General features: G+C 51.9%; 2 protein-coding genes across 2 annotated transcripts in view; one reads left to right on the top strand and one right to left on the bottom strand.

Annotated features, from left to right (window-relative positions):
• The first annotated feature begins 512 nt into the window (after nt 1-512).
• Nucleotides 513-15,308, top strand: LOC102515712 (transmembrane protease serine 9). The gene is made up of 11 exons (XM_032487389.1): nt 513-573; nt 1,756-1,936; nt 2,341-2,591; nt 2,676-2,812; nt 3,399-3,546; nt 9,164-9,234; nt 10,461-10,533; nt 13,346-13,502; nt 13,799-14,082; nt 14,206-14,342; nt 14,957-15,308. Exons 1-11 carry the CDS (start codon nt 513-515, stop codon nt 15,107-15,109), a joined length of 1,653 nt encoding a protein of 550 aa, XP_032343280.1. The 3' UTR covers nt 15,110-15,308.
• Nucleotides 4,354-15,918, bottom strand: part of LOC116666012 — a 33,654-nt gene continuing 22,089 nt past the window's right edge. Inside the window, exons 4-5 of the transcript XR_004322861.1 lie at nt 15,557-15,769; nt 4,354-4,717 (exon numbers count right to left, since the gene is read on the bottom strand). The gene's annotated coding sequence lies outside the window, so the exon portion shown is untranslated. The remainder of the gene's footprint in view (nt 4,718-15,556; nt 15,770-15,918) is intronic.

Below are 15,918 nucleotides of genomic sequence, written 5' to 3' on the forward strand. Positions count from 1 at the left end.
CTCTCCCTGTGGCTCCACGTCACTGCGATTCTCAGCCACTGGACGTTGTGTCTCCAGGCCTCCCTCTTCTACAAATGGTGTCTCTCCAATTCCTCCTCTGTTCCCCCTTGTCTCTCTCTCTCTCAGTCACTCTCTCCATGAGTCTGCCTCTCAGTCTGTCTCTCATTCTCTCTCTCAACTGCTCCATCCTCCCTCCAACCTTAAGGGTCTGGTCTCCACCCTCCTACCTCCCCCAGTTTACAGATGGAGAGACACTGTCTCCATCCCTTCCTCTCCACCTAGCTCTCTCTCTCTTTCCACTTCTCTCTCCCTCTCAATCTGTCTAGATTCTGAGTCTCTTGGTCTCAGACCCTACGATGTGTGTGCATCGGAGGGAGGTGGTATCGGTCCTTGTCTGCCCAATAATATCCCAAGGGGACAGGAAGAGAAAGAGAAAGAGAGAGATGGAGAGACCTGAGCCCCAGGGCCCCTCAGACTCACCTGAGATCGACCTTCATGCCAGGTGCTGAATGATGACCACAGCAGGAAACCCCTGGGGCTGGTTCCTGGGGCACCTTATCCTCGGGGTCACAGGTATCTGAGCGTGTGTCTGTGTGTGACAGTCTGTGTCTGAGGCAGTGTTTGTTACTGTGCAGGCATGACTTTGTCCCCCTGGACATGACTACAGCTGCACGTGTGACCACTGCTCTCTGGTTGGGCAGGTGGGATCCCTGTATCACAGGGAGTTTGCACGTGTGCCACCTGTGTGGTGTGTGTGTGTGTGGCTTTGCACACCTGTGTGTGACACAGTGTGACAGGGTGTGTGGTCATACCCGTGAGAATCGGTGTGTGATGGGGGAAGGACTCTGACAGTTTGTGCCTCTGAATATCCTATGGAGTGACAAAATGACAATGTGAGGCCGTGGACATGAGTGATGATGTTTTGAGGACATGGGAAGCCTAGAGTGCCGCTAAAAGGGAGATTGTTCTTCTGGGGGAGTCGCCCATTGCTGGGAATCTGTGCCTGCTTCCTGGGTCTCCGATCCTCGGACCCCAGGGACCCATATCACAGGACAGTGTGATGGGGTTTCTGTGTGAGCCACCTTTTCTGCTGCTGTGGGGAGGTTGAGCCAGGGAAGGCGAAACTCTGAGGGTCACAGAGGGTGGCACTGCCTACCTGAGCATCCGGCTATGTTGCCCTCGCCTCTGCCACCTTGTGTGAGGGGTCTGCTTCTGCTGGGAGACTGTGGCCCCAGTAGTGCACATGCCTGGTGTGGTGGTGCTTGAGTGTGTGTGTGCGTGTGGGTGTCCTGGAGATGGGTGCCTGTACGCTCAAAGCTGAAACTCTCCTCTTGACAAATGACCCTACCTCCTGTACCCTGATCTCAGCCTCCTGAGTTCTAACCCACCCCAAGGAACCTGACCCGCGGAATAAAAGCCCTGCACCGTGACCCTGCCCCCAGGAGGCCTGATCCCACTTCCTGAGTCCCCCTCCTCATTCTTGACTTCACCTCTAAGAGCTTGGCTGCCCTCAGGTCCCCTGACTCCATCCCTGAGACGCTGACCACAATCTCCAACAGCCCTATCCCGCCTCTTGAGTCTGTCCCTGAGCCCTGACCACGCCCCTACACCGTGATCACACCCCAGAGAGCCCTGACCTCGCCCCCAGGAGCAAGTGTCTAGCATCCTGAGCCTTTCCCCACCAGGCCTGACCACGGCCCTGCACCTAGCCCCGCCTCCGGGAGCCCCTGTTCCACTCTGAGCCCGTCCCCCCAGCCCTGACTCCGCCCTCAGGATCCCCGGCTTCGGGTGGCAGCAGCCGCATCATAAACGGCGAGGACTGCCACCCGCACTCGCAGCCCTGGCAGGCGGCGCTGTTCTTGGAAGACGAACTTTTCTGCGGGGGAGTCCTGGTGCATCCGCAATGGGTGCTGTCAGCCGCACACTGTTTCCAGGAGTGAGTGCTGGGCGGGGTGGGGACGGGGGCGGGGCCTGGGCCCTAGGAGGGACCTGGATGTACTGTTAGCCGAGATAAGGGCTTAATAGGTTCAGTCTCTGGGTGTTAAGAAGTGAAAACCCGCCGTGAAGGTAGGCTCTGCGAGGGAGGCGGAAAGGACTGTTGCTTTGGAACCGCTCAGAAAGTCCTGGTGGAAATCCCAAATCCAACGGCTGAGTTACTAGTGAATTAAGGCAAATTCCTACCTGTGAGTTAGGATTTGAATCACTGCTGAGTAGCTCTTAGTGCGTAGCAAGGAGGACAGGGGTGGGGTAAGGGGAGGGAGATAGGGTTTTGATTGAGGGCAAGAATGGAGATAATGGTGTAGTTGCCACAAAACTATTCTGTGCCCCCGTGGCCCCCAGTTCCTACACCATTGGGCTGGGTCTACACAGTCTTGTGGCCGACCAAGAACCAGGCAGCCAGATGGTAGAGGCCAAACACTCCATACAGCACCCAGAGTACAACAAACCATTTTTCGCCAATGACCTCATGCTCATCGAGTTGAAAGAATCCGTGTCCTGGTCTGACACCATCCAAAACATCAGCATCGCCTCCCAGTGCCCGACCCCTGGGGATTCTTGCCTGGTTTCTGGCTGGGGGAAGCTGATGAATGGTGAGCTCGGGAGTGTGGGTGTGTCTGCCCTCTCTGGGGTTCTCTGCCCAGCCAGAGGGGCTGACCCAATGCTCTGCATCCCAGGCAGACGGCCCAAAGTGCTCCAGTGCGTGAACATCTCTGTGGTGTCCGAGGAGATCTGCAAAGCAGTCTATGCCTCCGTGTACCACCCCAGTATGCTCTGTGCTGGTGGAGGCCAGGACCAAAAGGATTCCTGCCACGTAAGAGACGGGGCAGAGAAGAGGGGGTAACAGGGAGTGGTGGAGAAGGGACGGGACATGGGGGAGATAGTGATCAATGGGGAGAGATACTGAGAGGAAGAGAGAAATGGACACACAATTAAAGGAAGCAGAGAGAGAGAGAGAGAGAAAGAGACAGATGCAGGGAGGCAGAAACACACACGTACAGAAATACACCCAGATGGAAACAGATACACAGACTCATAAAGATGAACTGCAAAGTGAAATAGGAAAAAAATACATACAAAGAGATGCAGAGAGGCACAGGGACTCTTGGAGTCACTGAGACAGAGGAAGAAACTCTAGGAGTAGACAGAGAAGGAGAGGCACAGAGAAAGAACAGCAAAGAACCCTGGAGAACGGGCCAGCTGTGAGGATGCAGGGGAGCAGGATTAGGTGCGGTTGGTTGGGGCTCTGGAATGCAACATCTAAGGGACATGTGGCTATTCTTTTTTTTTTCTTTCTTTCTTTCCTGTCTTTGTCTCTCCTCGTTTGGTTCCTCTCTGAGCTCACGTTTATCTCTACCTCTCTGTGTTTTGGATTCTCATTCTCTGTCTCTCCACAACAGGGTGACTCTGGGGGTCCCCTGGTCTGCAATGGGTACCTGCAGGGCCTCGTGTCCTTTGGACAAGCCCCGTGTGGCCAACCCTCTGTGCCCGGCGTCTATACCAACCTCTGCAACTTCACGGACTGGATAGAGAAAACCATCCAGGCCAGTTAACTCCTGGGACTGGGACCCATGAAACTGAAACCCCCAAATATATGCTGCTGAAGGAATTCAGGAGTCTGGGTTCCCAGTGCCTTCCTCCCTCTGCTCCAGGAGTCTAGACCCCCAGGTCCGTCCTCTCTCAGTCCCAGGAGTCCAGGCCCCCCTAGAATCTTTTCCTGTGCACAGTGCCCCCTAGTGGCACAATGTTGACCCCGCCTTCCCATTGGTAGAGAAAGTTGGTTTTTCCCCTTTTTTGTCCCTTCCCCTAAGCCCAGAAATAAAGTCTTAGAGAAGCACGGGCTCTGTTCAAACTGTCCTCCTTGCTTCCATTCCCTCCAAGGGATTCCAGCAAATAGCTTTTCCTCCTTGGGCCTCAGTTTTGCCATCTGGGAAATGGGAGCCTTAATCAGGGCCACAGGGTCCCAAAGGAAGGAGATACACCAGGGAGGTTAAGAGAAACTGATTCTGTGGGTGTTGTCCAACTTCTGAAAAGTCAAAGCAGCAAGGCTTGGTCTTTTTTTCTTTTTTTTTTAATGGAGGTACTGGGGATTGAACCCATGACCTTGTGCATGCTGGTCATGCAGTCTACTACCAAGCTACACCCAGCACCCACGCCTGATTGGAATTTATTGATAAGGGCTCTCTAAGCAGAAATTCTGGATTTCATCTTGCAGATTGAGGGGTCAGAAGGTCTCTGGTTATTTGTTTTGTTGGCTGAAATATGGATCAAAAAGTGGCCCTGCACTAGATGAAGTTGAAGTGGTAGAACCATCTTGATAAACTATGGAGGAAGAAACCCAAAGACTTCAGGAGATGGGATGTTACAACGAATATATATTTGAGACCTGCTCGCCCATGCTGGGGGGCTCCAGAGACACATTTTTCATCACAATTATGGCAAATAAATTTTCAAGGGGAGCCAGCATCCTTGGAGAGTTCTGTGATCGCTCTTCTCTGTAGGTCAGAAAGTACAGTAGGAAGAGAGGCCACTGAATGGGAAACCTAAGTGCAATGGAGATGATTGGGTCCTGTGGTGTTAGGGGGCCAAGTGGTAGCACCTAATCACCAAGACACGGTGGATGTGGTGGCTGCACTAGACATCAGAGTCAAAGCAGTAACCGGAATCATCTGATCACACGGCCACAGAGACTCAGGCATTGGCTAGTTGATCATGGCACCTGTAGCAGAGAAACAGATGGGCAAAATGAACTTCTTTGTTGACCCGTATAAGCAGAAGTATTGTAGGACACATGGACAGAAGTCTGACTTGAATCATAAAACAGAGACGCACAGCACCCTCGTCAGCTCCCAGGCTTGAGTCCATTGACAGACCTAGAACCCCTTGAATGAAGGGGAGGCTGAATCCCCATGAGGACAGACTCAACTATGCTACCAAAACAATTATATGCTGTTAATTTCTCTTCCAGCCTTCCCCTAAAGGGACCTACAGCCTTTTGCTAGGGTCACAGTTTACTGGGATAAAGGAAATAATCAGAGTTTGGAAGGATTCATGGACCCTTGATCTGAAGTGACAATAATACCAGGAGACCCCAAAGTCACTGTGGTCTGCCAGTCAGAGCAGAGGTTTACGGAGGACAGGTGATCAATGGAGTTTTGGCTCAGGTCTGTCTCACAGTGGATCCAGCATGTCTTTGAACCTAGTCTAGAATTATTTCCCCAGTTCTGAAATGCATGATTGGAATAGACAGACTCAGAAACTAGCAGAATCCCCACATTAGCTCCCTGACTTAAAGATGAGAGCTATTGCGGTATGAAAGGCCACACCTAAACCAGTGGAGCTGTCTCTACCTAGGAGAATAGTGAAACAAAAGCAATACTGCGTTCCTGGAGAGACCAGAGTTTAGTGCTGCTCTCAAGAATTTGACAGTTGTAGAGCGCATGCCTCGCATGCAGAAGGTTGTGGGTTCAATCCCCATTAATTACTTCTAATCATCATCATCATCATCATCATCATCATCATCATCTAATTACCTCCCCCCCAAAGAAAACAAAATGTAATTTAAAAAAAATTTTAATGTAAAAGTTGTTTAAAAAAAAGAATTTGAAAGATGTAGGGGTGGTGATTATCATCAGATATCTAGATCTACCCTGGAGAATGTGGATTTAGCCGAGCTTCCATGTCCAAATCTGTATGAGTGTGTGTGTGTGTGTGTGTGTGTCTGTCTGTCTGTCTGTCTGCCCTTAACTTAATTGACATATTTGAATACACACATAGGAACATCTGTGCTGATTCTTGAAGCTGTAACCCATGCACATGAATTTCAGCTGAAGGTGCATTTTTATACATGTACCTAAGTTCGGAAGCCCAGCTGTTCATATATGTATGTCCATGACCTTGTGTGACCACATCTGTGTCCTTGTACGACACTGAGTTTGACTAAGCCGCCCAGATTCTGAGACCAAGACTATGTGTCATACATACTGAATGGCCACATCTGTTTGATGTCTGTGACAGATCAGTGACCTTGAATGTCTGGTTCCAAATGTACACCTGTCAATCCCTATACACGTCTTCTCCAAGTCTAATCACAAGGACTTCTTTCCCTCCACTGGTACCCTCTTTCTCTCTGTCCCGGCTTCTAGGAAAAATAGGCAGCAGTTATAAAAAAAAAAAAAAAAAGAGAGAGAGAGAGAGAGAGAGAGCGAGAAGACAGACAGAGCTTAAGACAATACAGCAGGGACTTCTGGAGAAACGGGGGGTAATGTGCAAGTGAAGATTATGACCCTCGGTTTCCTCCTCTATTCCGTTCCCCACCTGCAGCGGTGGGTCATTCTAATCTCAGAACTGACCTTTTCCCTGCGTGCTCACTTCGGGGTAATGCTAGAAGCAGTGAGCCCTGCACCCTAAGAGCTTGAGCTCACGGTATGAGCTGCGCACAGCCAGGGCTGGGGGCGTGGCCTCGGCTCTGTGAGTCGGAGCAGACTGGGGCGTAGCCTCAGCTCCATGGGCGGAGCTGGACGGGGGCGTGGCTTTTGCTGATTGTTCCGTCAGCAGGTCCAGGCTGGGGCTGTAGAATTAAGAAGTTAAATTTCTACTCAGGAGGGGGCACGTGACCCAGCCATAGAGATCTGGTCATGGAGGGAATCATTTGAATCCAGACAAGAGGTCCTAAAGACTAGGGCAGAGGGTAGAGTCTCCTATGATGGAGACTCATTCAGCCCTGGGTCCGAATCCCAGCTCAGCCTCTCAGGCAGTGAGTGAGTGAGATCAGGCCAGCTGTCTTTGAGCCCTGATTCCTCATCCTCGGAGTAAAGGATGGGGATGTAATTGGAGGTGAGTTTGGGATTGATGGTGAGGCTGGGTTGGCAATGGGGATGGAGATGCGGATGCGGTTGCCAAGGAGCTGGCCTGCCCTTTAGTCTAAGATGCAAGGGATACCAGCAGGGCCTTGTGTCAATGGGAGAGCCTCGCTGTGGGAAACCCCACGAGCCAAAAATCTGCACAAACCTGAGACCTTTCACTGACTGGATCCAAAAACTCCTGCACACCAATTAAGGACAAATCCGAGGACCAAGGTGTCTCCATCCTCTTCCCTCCCTGCTGCCATCAAGATCCACCTTCTTCCTCAGTCAGAATTCCAGAGAAGTCCTTCCCTCAAAGCTTGCTCCCTCAGACCCAAGAGTCCCCGCCCCAACCCCGTCCTCCTCAGACCCAGAAGCAACGTCCGACAAACAAACGCACATTGGCGCCACCTAGCGGCAAGACTCTCCCAGGACAAGAAGAAAAGAGGTTCCCTCCTGTTCCCAGCACAGCACAAAAAATAAAGTCTCAGAGAAAAACCAGGCTGCACGTGGGGTCTTCCCCCTGCTCAGTGACACATTCTCAAGCTGGCGTCTCACACATGTTTCCTTTTCCTGGGTCTCAAGTTTCCTCATTTGTAAAACGGAGGTCTTGATAAAGGGGTTTCAGAGAAAGGTGCCAAAACAGAGATGGAGAACCTTCGCTTCTGCACTTCTTCAAGTCCTGATCTGCCTCTGCCCAACTGTGTCCTCTGTGAAAGACCCCACAATCACCCCTCCCCAGGACTCTGTTCTGGGGAAAACAGAGCTGATGATGGCCTTGGATTACTCAGCACGGATTTCAGGCACGAATGCTTCAAAACACTCCTACGAGGCAGAAGCAATTATTATTCTCATTCTACAGATGAGGAAACTGAGGCACAGAAAGGTCAAGTGACTTGCCTAAAGACACACATTATGTGTTGGAGGAAGGATTCGAACCCAGGCCACTCCTAGGCATTGGCCACTGATGTCCTAAACAGTCAGCCCCAATCATGCAGCCCCTTCCTATAGAGGCAATGGATTTTCCAAAACAGAGAGGGACCATGCTTGTAATAGGTCCCATCTTTAACTGGGTGATCTGGGATCAGTACCTCCTGCTCCCTGTGCTTCCTCATTAGTTAAACAAGTGACAACATCTCAGGGCCCTATATGGTCCTGAGACACTGAAAAACAAATTTAAATTCCCAGAGCTTTGGGTCATCTTAGTGATGATCTCCAGTCTCCAGAAAACAGAATCCAGATTTCAAGCCTCAGGATGCAGAATCAAGACTGCAAGATCCAGAATAAAGACTCTAGTCTCCCAGTCTCTAAAGTCGTACTCCAGAGCAAAATTTTAGGAATCTCAGAATCATAGAAGCCAGGCCCCTATCTCCCAGTCTAGTCTGTTAAATGCACAATGCAGATTTGAAACTCCAGACTTCACATTCTAAAGTCAATCCATAAAACCTCAGGGTCTAGACCCAGACTCTAGAATCCAGGTTCCAAAACTTAAAATCCATAATCTATCATCCATATTCCAGGCCCCAGGACTTCAAGTCCTAGATTTCAGACACCAGACTCCAGATTCTTAGTCTGGACTCTAAATTCAGAGGCCCTGAATCTAGAATCAAAGCCTAAGTCCTGTCACTCAAAGGCTAGACTCCAGGATCCAAATTCCAGACCTAAACTCCAGAAGTCAGATTCCAAAATCCACACTCTACACTTCAGATTATGTGTGCCCAATTCTAGGCCCCCAAACTCATCAGAATTGGAGATCCAGAATCAACAGTGCAGAGCCCAATATCCAGAACCAGAGATCTGGATCCAGAACTCAGAACCAGCAATCAAGATCAAGAATCCAAGATCCAGAATCCAAACTTGGGAGGTCAGACTCCAAGATCCAGAACTGGGTATCCAGATCCAGACTCCATTGTCCAGAAACCAGAATCAGAGATCCAGAATTGAAGAATCCAGGTTCAGATCCAGAATCCAAGTTTCAGAATCCTACTCCAGGCACAAGAATGATGACTCTAGAATCCAGTTTCTGTACTCCAGACCCAAAAATCTAGGTTACACGCTGCAGACTCCTGGCTCTGTATTTTGATCTCCAATTTCCTGCTCTTGCGCTACTGCCTCCTCCCCCTTAATGAACTGCCCCTGGTAGGAAAATTCCTCCTTGTAGACTCAGACAAAAGCTTCAGCCTAATAAATGCTCATTAGGCCTTGTCCCCCACCCTACTAGCTACCTAGGCGTCCCTGTAAACCCAACTCTCAGCCACCTCCCACCCCACCCTACCCCCATCACCCAAAACCCGGGTGGGGTTGGGAGCTTATAAATTCAGGCATTCAGCTGCCTGCTCCCTTTCTTCTGGCATCCAAGCTTCCCCAGATGCTGCTGGAGGATCTGGAGGGGGTGAGATATTTGAGATGGGGAGGTGCGGGGCGGCGGATAGTGGGTAGGAGTGAGGAGAGACACAGGTCTGCCCTAGTCTAGGGGAGACATGGGATGCACTGGTTCCAGGAAGCAGACATGGATCTCCCTGAGGGAGCTGACTGTCAAGGGCACCTGTGTAGGTCCACGTGGCCTTTACTGCAGCCCCAAGTTGAACTTGAACCAAGAAAATGTCTTGGGGATGCAAGAAGGAGTTGTAGTTTGGAGGTGGGGAGGGGATAGAGTGAATCAGGAGGACGTCTTCGAAAGCACTTGTACCAGAGCCAAGAATGAGGTCAGGAGTTATCATGGGTGCAGGTCAGCTCAGCACAGCCTCCCCGAGGTCACCTGTGTGCCCTGGCTGGGCAGCAGCTGAGACAGAGAGAGGACCTGACCTGATTGTATCAGGGTCTCCCAGACCAGGTTGGGGCTGGCCTCAGAGGACAAATAGGTATTTGGAAGATATGGGGAAGAAGGACTTTAACTCATTCCTAAAGCTTGCCAAGGACAGAACCCTACACTGGTCACTGACCTGGGGAGGTCAGAAAAGGCCTCAAGGAAGAAGTGGACCTTGAAGGAGGAGGAACAGCCTGAGCAAAAACGTGGAAGCATGAAACTGTGGGAAAGGAAAATAGAAGAATTGGTCATGTCTAGAAAGGGCAAGGTCATGAGAGATCCAGCCAGAGGGACTGGAAAGGGAGAAGCCACTCATGTCCTCGAAAATGAGGCTTGAGGGGGGCTGGGACTTTATCCTGGGGGTGCTGGAGATCTTCCAGGGCTGTGAGCGGGAAAGGGATCTGGTCAACTCCAGGTGTAGAAAGACCCTGTGGGGCCATGAAGTGGGGCAGGGTGGTGTAGGGGGTGGCAGGGACTGGAGTGGAGGGACGGACTTAGTGAGGAGGACCCAAGAGGCCAGATTGGAGGCTGGGATAGGGTGTGGGGAAAGAATGTGTCCTGAGTTAAAGCCTTGGGGCAAGTGGATGATGTTGGGGTCCAGCAGGCTGTGGTGGCACCTGAGAGTCTGTCCCAGTGCCTGGAGGAACAGCAGACCCTTGGGGGATGGGGAACCCAAGAGGAAGAGCAGGTTGGCGTGGGGAACAAGGATGGTGAAAACTTTAAGAGCAGGTGGGATGAGTTTGTGTCTGAAGGGATCCAGGAAGGGGCAGGAGGGTCCATCCTCAAACCAGTTCACTCTCTCCCCTCCCTAGACTTCAGCAGAGCCCTGGTCCCTCTTCACAATGTGGCTTCTCCTCACCTTCTCCTTCCTGCTGATGCCTGCAGGTGAGGTGGACCTAGGTTAGGTCCAGGTCTGTGGGAGTGTGGTGCCACCTAATCGCCCCAGCATATCTGGGCCCTGCAATCTGCCAGCCTCTCCCTCACCCAGGGACCATCTGATGATCCCTCCCTCACCCCCAACTCAGCCATCTGCTGATGTCCCTGAGTCCTTACCCTACCCCAAGAGCTGTCAGGGACCTGGGGCTGCTCTAGAGTCCCCATGACAAATGAACATGGCCCTGGGGTGACACAGACTTGAGTTCAAGTTCTGGGGCTGCCCTTTTCCTTGCTGTGTGACCTTGAGGAAATTACTTCACCTATCTGGGCTTCTCTAGAAGACAGCACCTACCTGCAACAACAATGATGAGGTTTCAATAGCACAAGAGGTAGGTACAGCTTACACTAAGCATTAAACAAATGTTGGGAGGCTCCAGAACACAGGCTCTGGGTTCGAATCCCACCTCTGCCACTTTCTAGTTACTTAGCGTCTCTGTGACTCAGACTCCTTAACTGTACCATGGAGATAAGAACAGATGCTCCCTCACAGGGTAATTGTGAGGATTAAATGTGGTCCTGGCTCCAGCTAGCGCCCTGGGAAGGTATGTCAGCACTGCTGTGCGCTTGGTATGTGCCAGGCACAGCCCTCAGGCCTGAGGGATGCTCTGCTGATCCTCTGTGGGTGGTCTCTATCAGCCTCATTTGACAGGAGAGGGGGATGTGACTCAGAGAGGGGCAGCCACTAGGTCAAGGTGACCCCAGGTGGCAGGAGAGAGCCAGACCACATTCAGCCACCACGCATGGAGAAATTAGTTGTAACCTGATGCCTCTACCCTGAAGAAGTTGAAGGTGGACTTTTATTAACCACCACCCCCACGACTCTCACTCCTGGGGGCCCCTCTGACCTCCCCCCTCCCCTCTGCTACTGCTGCCAGCCTCCCCTCGGGCTGTCTCAGTGCCCTCTCCTCCCTGCCTCCCTCCTGCCCACTGCACCCATCTCGGGCCTCCGCCCTCCTCCAGCTTGGACTGGCCAGGTGCGGCCTCGGAGCCCAGCTGTTCAGCCTGCACCCTCTGTCCTTCTCCATAGGTCGACCCCACCCTTCCCTCGTTAAGCCCCTTGTCCACCACATCCGCGTTTGCCCTGCCTTGCCAGGGCCCTTGGCCCAGTTCCTAACCCTGGCGGGCCTTTGGGGTGGCCATGCAAATCCTGCCACAGTGTGGGTGTCTGTGTGCCCGGCTGTGACCTTGAGGGGACATATCCATATTGCCCGGTGTAGGGGGTCACGGTCCTGTGATCTTGACACATCCCTGTTGATGTCCTTGTGCATGGTGCCGTGTGGGTGGGGCGAGGGTGTGTGCAAGGCCCTGTGTGTCCACATACAGCCTACATGTATGAACCAAGTCCCCCTCCGTGAAACTCGAGGAGTGACCTTGAACACCAAATGACTGACTTGGAGGCTGATCTAGAAATGGATAACTCTATCCTGCTCTTGCTGCCCATGTCTCCAGCAATGTGTCTTTGACCTTGAATGCCACCTCTGTGTCCGATGTTTCCCTGGGTCGGATCTAGTGGCTCCACATCTGAGCTCTGGCCCTCTGGGTCGGTTCTACAACTTTGAATTCCCACAAAGTGGCTTGGGGATGAATCACAGTTTTGACCTTGGCTCTCTTTATCTGGCTTTTCCCCTAAGTCTGGCTTATTTTGGCTCAATCTATATTTACAACCTGAACATCCACACATATGTCTATGTAAATCAGTCTATGTGTCCTCTGTTTAAAATAACTAATATTTATTAAGCAATTACAATGTGCCGGGCATCACGCTTGCTTTCTCTCTCCTATTTAATTCGTACAACCATCCCATTTTACAGATGAGGAAATAGAGGCACAGAGAGGTCAGTTTGCTCAAAGTCCCACAGATAAGATGTTTGGATTCACAGACTTTTACTCTGTCACATCAGATTTAACCACTATACTACAGATTCATGTCAGTGAACAAGTCTTTGGGGGTCTGAGCGCATATCAGTGTGCCTCCCTGTGTACCCTTCTTCAGAACCCCATCTTGTTGTTCAGACTGCGTGTGCCAGAGTGTGACCTAGTACACGCAGATCTACACTGGAGGCTACAAATTTAGGTCTGAGCTTCCATGTCCAAATCTGCGTCTGTGCATTTGTGTGCCCGTGTGCGCTGTCCATATTCACACACACACGTGAACGTCTGTGCTGTGATTCCTGAAGCTGCAACCCATGTGCATGCAGGTGCATTGCAGCTTAAAGTGCTGTCTGTATCAGTTTCTAAGTCAGAAGACTGGTTGAGCCTGTATGTTCGCCCATGACCTTGTGTGGTCTCATCTATGTCCTTGTCAGACACGCTGTGTTTGGCTGAGATGTGCAGACTCTGGAGCCAAGACCGTGTGTCATACATATTGAGTGGCCACATCTTTTTGATGTCTGTGACAGCTCGGTGACCTTGAAGGGCTGGTTCCAAGTGACCACCTGTCTGGGCCTATATCCACTGCGCTTGTCTTCACTCCCCATCACAGAGGACATCTTGCCCTCTGGTCCTTTCCCTGTCCTCTCTCTCCCGGAGTCTTGTAGCAGATGGGTGGGGGCCAAGGGTAGGGAGACAGTGCTGGAGAAAACAACAGCAGCTGTAAAAGCTAGAGAGAAGGCAGAGCTTAAAAATCAGCAGCAAGGACATCTTAAGAAGCCCGGGGAAGGCATGGGTGGAAAATACGTGGCAAGGGCAGGGTGCAAGGAAGGTGCAGAATGCAAGCAAAAGGACTCTGTCCTCAGGGGTCTTCCTCTATCCCCTCTCCCAGCGGCCCAGGACGACAGTGACAAAGTGCGGAGGAGTGAGGAGTGTGCGCCCCACTCGCAGCCATGGCAAGTGGCCCTCTTCGAGCGGGGGCGCTTTAACTGCGGTGCTTCCCTCCTCTCCCCACGCTGGGTGCTGTCTGCAGCCCACTGCCAAACCCGGTACGAAGGAGGGGCTCGGGGTACACATTGGGCATAGCGGGCAGGGCTTAAGAGATCTGAAAATCTCTGATTCTGAGGAAGAAAGAGCCGGAGCCTGGGAACTGAGTTCCAGGTGTGTGCGTAACTTTGACACCTTGGCGGCGGAGGAGGGGGACTGGAAGTATGGCGTCAGAGCCTTGGGGAAAGGGTCGTGGGATTTCCAGATTCCCAAAGTGTCAGGGGACCCCAGGTCGCCTGCTCTTTGATCTTTCTGTCTGCCCCTCATTCCACTCGTGAGTAATAACCCGTCCGCCCAGCTCCGTGAGAGTGCGCTTGGGCGAGCACAATCTACGCAAGCGCGATGGCCCAGAGCAACTGCGGACTGTTTCTCGCATCATCCCACATCCGCAATACGAAGCGCGAAGCCACCGCCATGATGTGATGTTGCTGCGTCTAACCCGGCCCGCGCGCCTCTCCGCCCAAGTGCGCCCGATCCCGCTGCCCACGCGCTGTCCCCAACCTGGCGAGGCCTGCGTGGTGTCAGGCTGGGGCCTGGTGCCTGACAAAGAGCCTGGGGCCGCAGGGAGCCCAGTGTCACAAGGTGCGTGAAAGGATGGGACTGGATGATGTCAGGCCTCAAGAACCCTATTCTCCAGGGCTCTTGGACAGAGGGGACAGGGCTTGAAAACGTATGGATTCACTTCAAGTCTCCTGTCCTCCCCAGTGAGCCTGCCAGACACCTTGCATTGTGCCAATATCAGCATTCTCTCGACCACATCTTGTAACAAGGACTACCCAGGGCACCTGATGAGCACCATGGTGTGTGCCGGTGTGGAGAGTGGAGGCACCGACTCCTGCGAGGTCAGAGCTGAGAAGGAGCCGTGGAAGGAGGTGGAAGGGAGGGGGACACATTTGGGAGCTGGGATGGGGCTGGGTTTTGCTTGCTTTGGACCAGAGAAGATGCTAAGGTTTGGAGATGGAGAAAGAAAGGCAGTAAGAATGGGGGTGAGGTTGGAGTTGGGGTTCAAGAGGTTATAGTGTTGTGTTGTGTTTGGGCTGGATGACGTGGAGCTGAGAATGAGTTTGGTTTGATTTCAGATAGGAAATATGTCAGGGTTGAATTAGGGGTGGGGTAACTTTTGCTTGGAATGCAAAAGACATGCTGATGGGGCTGGATTGTGTTGGAAGTGTGGATGAGGTTAGATTCTGAATGGGAAAGACGTAGGGGTCGGGTTGGGTTGCAGTTGCAGGGGGTGGGATTGGACATGGGTTGGCTGAGTTGTAATGGACAGTGTTGGGTCGAGGTTGGGTTGGATTGGTTTGGGTTAAACTGGGTTGTGTTGAGTGGAATTGGGGTGGGTTTGCATGGGGTAGGGCTGGATTGGGTTTTGACCGAGATTCTGAATGGTGATTAGGATGGGGACAGGGCACTGGATCCAGAACATTCTCATGCAGGCTTCCCCTTCTCCCCACAGGGTGATTCTGGAGGACCCCTGGTCTGTGGAGGCGTCCTGCAGGGCATTGTGTCCTGGGGTGATGTCCCCTGTGACACTACCACCAAGCCTGGTGTCTATACCAAAGTCTGCAGCTACTTGGAGTGGATGAAGGAAACCATGTCGAGGAACTAACTATTCTGACATACTGCCTGAGTCTCAGAAGCCCACATGGCTGGCCAGCAGTCCCAACCTGACCTGGGACAGAACTGGGCCACCTGCCAATAGCCTCTCCGAGGCCCAGAGGTTAGCCAAGGACCTGCCCATCTGAGACCAGAGCTGGTGCTCAAGGTCACCTGTTTGATACCAAGATAACAGAGAGCACTGATGCAAATTTCTCTGTAGGAGTTTCTGTGACTTTCTTTCAGGATTGAAGGGAAATGGGAGCCAGAGACTGGGTGGGGAACCCAGAGCCTCTGTACACTGTCCTTTTTCACCCACTCCTCTGATCCCTAGGTGAGAAGAAATGACTTGAAGCAGGGCTCTGTTCACTCAACACTCGGACCAACACCTAGGGCCTAGGATCTTGAACAAAAGACCCAACCTCAATCAGCCTGGGTTTCCCCATCTCATATTGCTTACCTCATAGGGCTGTGGGGATGATTAAATGAGATGATGCACAACGAACTGATTTGAAAAGTGCGTGGCCCTGGGAGAAGTACTCTCTGACCTCCAGTGAAAGGATGCAGCACACACTAGGTGATCAAGGGTGACTCCATGTTCTTAATCTACAAGTTCTGGGCTTCCTGGTAACTGTGGCAAAAGGCAAAAACTCTCCTTTCCTTAGTCAAGTTCCTGAAACACAGCAGAGGTTGGGACACTCTGAGCTGCTTTGATTTTACTGAAGAGCCAGAGAATGTGTTGGAAGCCTATGGGTTTACCATTGAGGCTGCAGGAATCTAGTTCCTGATTCTCTTCAGAGACCCCCAAAAACATGACTTTCA

Source organism: Camelus ferus, chromosome 9, assembly GCF_009834535.1.
Source record: "Camelus ferus isolate YT-003-E chromosome 9, BCGSAC_Cfer_1.0, whole genome shotgun sequence".
Taxonomy (NCBI): Eukaryota; Metazoa; Chordata; class Mammalia; order Artiodactyla; family Camelidae; genus Camelus; species Camelus ferus.

Excerpts from the sequence above, each read along its gene's own strand:
- LOC102515712 (XM_032487389.1), top strand. The coding sequence starts at position 513 with ATGACCACAGCAGGAAACCCCTGGGGCTGGTTCCTGGGGCACCTTATC. Across the intron at positions 10,534-13,345 it reads CTTCCTGCTGATGCCTGCAG|CGGCCCAGGACGACAGTGAC; the intron begins GTGAGGTGGACC and ends CCCCTCTCCCAG. Across the intron at positions 14,083-14,205 it reads AGGGAGCCCAGTGTCACAAG|TGAGCCTGCCAGACACCTTG; the intron begins GTGCGTGAAAGG and ends TGTCCTCCCCAG.